The sequence below is a fragment of the Phoenix dactylifera genome, chromosome 1 (assembly GCF_051530095.1).
Source record: "Phoenix dactylifera cultivar Ajwa chromosome 1, Ajwa_hap1_PhDact_Kaust_v1.1, whole genome shotgun sequence".
In the NCBI taxonomy this organism is placed as follows: domain Eukaryota; kingdom Viridiplantae; phylum Streptophyta; class Magnoliopsida; order Arecales; family Arecaceae; genus Phoenix; species Phoenix dactylifera.
The window spans coordinates 61,230,555-61,236,463 of NC_143190.1; the positions used below are offsets into that span (position 1 = coordinate 61,230,555).

Here is a 5,909-nt window from a genome sequence, read left to right on the forward strand (position 1 = left end):
CGTTGATTTGTTTTGGCTGGATATATTGGGCAAGTTGCATCGGAGGACCGGATCTCTCTATTGACATGAGATGTTGTGGGGGTAAAGGTGGGGTTGAGCACCAATAATTGTTAGGTGAGAATCCAATAACGACTTTACTTTTGCAGGATATATGGTGGGTCTGACTTAACTGAAGAACGGAGCCAATAACTGTTAGATGAGGTCCTTATGACTTGGAGATCAAGTTGGCTACAACTTGCTTGAGAAGCATTGTACAAGGAATTATACACTCATCGTTTATGTGTCGCCAATAACTGTTAGATGAGGTGGCATGTAAATTAGTGGGACCGTAGCACCCCACTTGAAACCTAGAGTCGCAGGTTTCCGTTTCTCTACCGGAAGAGTGTAAGAGATTCGAGAAAATAGTGGGAGGTGTTTGTTTTAAAAGGCCCTAAAACAAATAGAGTTCAAGTACAAAATTCTAATTAGAATCTTTACTCTCTGATGATTATAGAGTCAGCTTCTAAACTCTTAACTCATATCCTAGAGAACAACCCTTTGACCAAACCCAATTATAAAGATTGGCTCTACAATTTCAAAATAGTTTTGAATTGTGAGAAATTAGGACATGTGCTGGACCATGAAATCTCCGTGTTGCCAGTCCGTCCGATCACTGATCAGCATAAGACGCATGACTAGTGGACGAACGATGACAATAAAGTTAGGTGCTACATTATGACATTCATATCTAATGAACTTTAAATGACCTGCAAGAGTTGTATGGTGATCAAAGTCGCGCAGCACGGTTTGAAATGTCCAAAAGGTTCTTCAAGACCAAAATGCGCGAATGGCAGTATATCCATGATCATGGTTTGACCATGATAAGGGACTTGGAGGAGCTTGAGAAGCTCGGCATGAACATGCACAAGGAATTGCAAATAGATCTGATCCTGCAATCCTTTTCTGCTTCATATAGGCAGTTTATAGTAAACTACAATATGAACAAGATTGTATGCACTAAAACAGAATTGTTAAATAAATTGGTAACTATCTTAGGGACCTTGAAGAGTTCAAAGGGCATCATTCTCGCTGTCAAGTTGGTTTCTACTTCCAAGAGAGAGTCTATCTGTAAGAAGAAGAAGCCTACGAAGAAGCAGAAGACCGAGAAAAGACCAAGTAAGGAAGTTCCAAGAAAAAAGTCGATTGCAAGGGAAAGTGTTTCTATTGCATCATGAACGACCATTGGAAGAGTAACTGTCCTACATACATGGGAAGCATAAAGAGCATTAAGTTTTCAGACTAATGATTTAAATGCCGGAAAGATTTTAGCAGCTCTACTATGGTGAAAGACTGCTTGACTTAATATTATGTGGGTACTTGCCCTAAAGGAGAGATATTAACGAGAGCCTATGACCTTTTTGAAACTATTTTCTTTCAAACTGGGCAATGGCAACAATTAATGCGCGTTTTGGGAGAATTGATGGTGTAATGGTGTGCCATTGAGGATGGCTTTTTTATCACAAGATGCGGGAGTTGAAGAAAAAAGTATTGGTGGCCTCTCAATGGAAGTAGAGGAAGATTTGCTACTGCTAGATCTGAATATGAGGATTTTGAAAAAATCTCAGAATGTTACTGGGTAATGTTAGGCCGATGCGAAGACAGACCATTGTGGAAGTTAACAATAGATCAGAGCTGCTCTATTAAATCTCTATACCAATTTATATATGAGGTTGTATTATAACCATGCTATGGAACTTCATGGAAGACTCAGGGTGCTACATGTGAAATTTTTAATAATGGGGTTAAAAAGTGCGGAGACAGGGTTCGAACTCAGGACTTCTACTCTAATACCATGTTAAAATCACCACTTTTCCCAAAAATTTAAATTGATAGGATGAGATAGACTTATTTATATATTTTATATTTTCTTACAAAAAGGATAGCCTATAGCATCAACATGATCTCTACGTGGTGCCACAACTGAATCTGTTAATCATCTATTCCTAGTTTAATTCCTACAGTGCTCATAAAATAAGAGCGTCTAGTCTGCTGTCAAAAATTTACCTTGTCATCAAAGAGCACCCTCCCACAATTCTTAGGTTTTGAACAAAATAGAGGAAGAAGAGAATTAAGAGATGTTTTCAGAAAGCTTGGGATTTACCAAAGTTGGCCATATGCTGGAGATTGTGGTAGGAGCGGAACTCTAGTATTTTTTCAAGGAACTCAACTTTAGCGAACACCGCTCTTCGTTTGGTGCCGGTGATTTCATAAGCTGGGTAGAGCTGTGTTCATCGAAGGCAGCTAAGTCACATTTACAGGTCACACCGAAGATGTCCGATCTGCTGAGAGGCTTTTTAGTTTCCTAAGCTATTGTTTTCCTGTTCCATTACTGAATTTTTTTTTCTTCTTTTAATTATCTTCTTCTGTTTTTCTGCATTTTTTGTGTAAATACCTTGTTTTCTGATTTTTAATAAATTATCTGATGGGAGCGTGTTCTAGCGCTCCTTCCATTTCTTAAAAAACGAAGAGAAAAAAGAGACTAGAATCTAAAAGAATTGCGTGGTCAATGCAAGTTTGAAGAGGAGAAATGCTGTAGGCTCCGTAGTCACATCCCATAATCCAAGTCTTCAGCCTCTTGTACGCAACTTAATAAATTGTCCTTCGAGTATCAAGAAAGAACAAGTAATAGGAAAAAGATTTATAAGAAGCAGATGTATATATCATTCTCCTACCACTTGTGCACGCCTTGCTTGATTTTATGGTCACCTTGCCATCCTAAGCTACAACAGACATTTATGGCTACATGAGCTCCCCAGAGGGGAGCCTAAGGTTTTGCCACTCGGGCTTCAAAGCCACCTCCAACCCTTCTCTCAATGGTGTAAGGCACGTAAGTTCCAAGTATCTTATCCCACATAACAAAGAAAGGCTGTGCGAAGTTGCACTTGCTGCCTGCAAGTTGGTGATGGATATCATGGTATGCAGTGTTGTTACGAAACAGCATGTGGAAAGGGTTCCAAGGAAGCATCAGCCCACAGTGGTCGTCGATCCCTTTGATGGTAGCGAAGGAGAAGAAGAAAATAGAGGTCCGGGATGACATTCCAGAGATGAAGAATGCCATGGCGCCGGAGAGGGTCTCCGTTACAATTCCATCGATCGGATGATTATATTGTGCCGCGAAGGCATACGGCGCGGCGATGCGATGGTGCCATGAATGGAAGTTGCGGTAGAGAAACTTGTTAAGGTGCATGTATCTGTGTACGAAGTATTGCCATGTATCGAAGACGACCATTGCAATGAAGAACTGTCTTGCCACCGTAAGAAGATACGAGTCTGGGCTGGCTGCGGCTTCAGCATCTTGACCACTCACCTGCAAACACAAACTAAGAGGGTTAGCACTCTGATGGAATGCTTTGAGCTTGCTAGGTACAGCACAACTGAAGGATTAATTGCATTTTCTTGTTCTAATTCCACCACCACCAACAACAACAGCAACAAGAACACAGACGTTATGAAAGGAGAAACAAGTAACACACCTTGCATGCAGCTAGTGAAATTGCTGCCTGAATTGCTTGTTGGAAGAGGACCCCTTTAACTACATCCCGCTTGGAAACCAAATTCTTGATTTCCTCATCTTTTTTCGAGTGCAACCTATAATTCTCCAAAGGGCTCAACACCTCATAGATCCCTGAGTAAACCCAATAAACTAAGATGGGCACGAACATCACCAAAAACTCATCAGATCCAAAGAAGCCCATTGTGCAAAGGAGAGAGACAAAAAGAAGATGGCTGGAACGGGGTGGTGGAGTGCCCAAGGATATTAACACTAGAGACGAGGAAAAATTCTAGGGACATAGAAAACAATTAATGAACTGTGGACGATGGGAAAGGGTCTGGGTGTTTAAATACCAAATGGCAGCGGAGCTGGAAGTTGAAAAGATCGTAACCGGGCGACGCTTATCCAGCCGCGGTTTCACTTTTATTATTATTATTATTATTATTATTATTATTATTATTATTATTATTATTATTATATGCGAGGTCCAAATCCCGTTTTACATACATGCAATTAGTTTCATCAAAAAAAAAAAAAGGGAATGTGAACCTGCACCTCTGGGTCCCCAAGACCGCGTCGGCTGATACATAAATGACTCATTTAGTCTGCTTTCCCAACTAGAAGGCAAGATTGAAAGGTCAAGCACGCTTCAACCATCCTCATGGATCATTCTGTGGCCATGGATAATACTAAAGACGTGCTGAAAGGAACGACGAAGTTGGTTTCCACCCACCCAAGATGTTTACGGTAGTAGTTGGTGGCTAATGGCATGAGTTGCCGTCCAGAGCCACCCAAGGAGTAAACACTAAGATGAATGGAATATAATTTGTGTTAGGGTGACGAGATCTCTAAGACAAAAAGGGAACAAGCTAGTGAATTTTTTACTACTCTCTAAGAGATTGATCGACTACCATTTCCCAGTGTCATCATCCACCTGTTCATGATTTTTGTTTTTTCTGTTGAATCTGATGTATTTTTTTCTGAAATATAATAAAGACAGGATGGCCATCTGCCTTCCTTTTCATCAAAAATAAATATCTAAGAAAATTAGAACAAGTAATTGAATTGAGTGCTCCACTAGCAGGGCACTGATAACATGTGATTCATGAGAATAGGGAATGGGTGTTTCCTACAGTAGCCTTCTTTTGACCTCCAGATTTGGATGGAGTTGGGAGAGGAGCGGCGCCGCGCAATTAGATGACCCCCTAAGTGGACTCTTACCTACGTTTCTATGGAGAACCATGTATAGCAATCAGAATTTCCATAATTTATGTTTCCAAGTTTTATATATATATATATTATTTTTTGTGTGTGTAAGAGCACATCTAAAATTTTCACTAACAGGATGATAATTTATTTGTTTAAGCTGCGAGTTTTTTAGCTATTCATTAGCTAATCAATAAGTCATCAAATATCTTATAGTTGCCACCAAGGTGGAACCTCAGTTGGAACGAGGCATATGTTTCCAACCAAGTGGTTATAGGTTTGAAACGTGCGGGCGTCGGTCAAATTCGGGGACCGAATATCCCACGCGTGGACATGGAGTCTGGAAGTGCTGCTGGTCGGCTGGTACTAAGGTGGCGCCAGGATGACATACTCACCCGTGAGAGGGCTGCCATGTAGGTGGAGCCGCCCGCGAGGTGGGAAGGGTATGAGAAAATATAGGTATGCCCCTATCTCCAAAGGGGTAGGGGGTGCTTTTTAGCCATATCAAGCTCAGTGTGGGGTTGCTACACGGGGATGTTCTCCTCCCCTCTTTTTACCAATTTTTTAGCAAAAAAAAAATCTTATAGTTGGATGTAATATTTATTATTGATATAACTCTTTCACTGTTTTGGTGAAAAAGAATTATAATGCAGAATAATTTTGATTTTGTCACTTTTAGTTACCAATTTATTGTTCTCCACTCTATAAATATTTTAAAAAGTGGAAGGATAATTTCTTTTTAATGATGAAACTCAAAAATCATATTAAATGCGCATTTATCAATCCAACTAACTATCAAAGACCAAGATGCTGCCAAGTCTCTCCCTCGAACAGGACAGGAGCTACCTTTTCCCAAAAACAGAACGCTGACGTTTGTATCTGCTCGCCCTCGTATTTGCTCGCATTAACTGCTCTCCCCTGCCATCAACTTCTTTGACTATCCAACTCCCATCTAAATAAGTTTGAGGAGAGACCAGACCCCGAAATCCCCGAGCATCGCGCACAGAATGTGAACTCTACCACCAATTATTATTTTAAGCAGTCCACCGCAGAGCTAATAGATCAATCCAACCATAAAGTAACATGTATTTAAATTAAAAAAAAAATATGCATGATACATACATATTCATACGTGTTGATCGGATCGACAAACTCCATGATGGATTTGGTT

General features: G+C 40.3%; 1 protein-coding gene across 1 annotated transcript; it reads right to left on the bottom strand.

Moving 5' to 3' along the window:
* Positions 1 to 2,614: 2,614 nt before the first annotated feature.
* LOC103713482 (sphinganine C4-monooxygenase 2-like) lies at positions 2,615 to 3,849 on the bottom strand. Its single transcript, XM_008800427.6, has 2 exons — positions 3,513 to 3,849; positions 2,615 to 3,346 (listed from the first exon to the last, which is right to left on the bottom strand). Exons 1-2 carry the CDS (start codon positions 3,732 to 3,734, stop codon positions 2,804 to 2,806), a joined length of 765 nt encoding a protein of 254 aa, XP_008798649.2. The 5' UTR covers positions 3,735 to 3,849; the 3' UTR covers positions 2,615 to 2,803.
* Between the last annotated feature and the right edge of the window lie 2,060 nt (positions 3,850 to 5,909).

Coding starts and splice junctions, on each gene's coding strand:
- LOC103713482 (XM_008800427.6), bottom strand. CDS start 3,734: ATGGGCTTCTTTGGATCTGATGAGTTTTTGGTGATGTTCGTGCCCATC. Junction 3,347..3,512: donor TTTCACTAGCTGCATGCAAG/GTGTGTTACTTG, acceptor TTGTGTTTGCAG/GTGAGTGGTCAAGATGCTGA.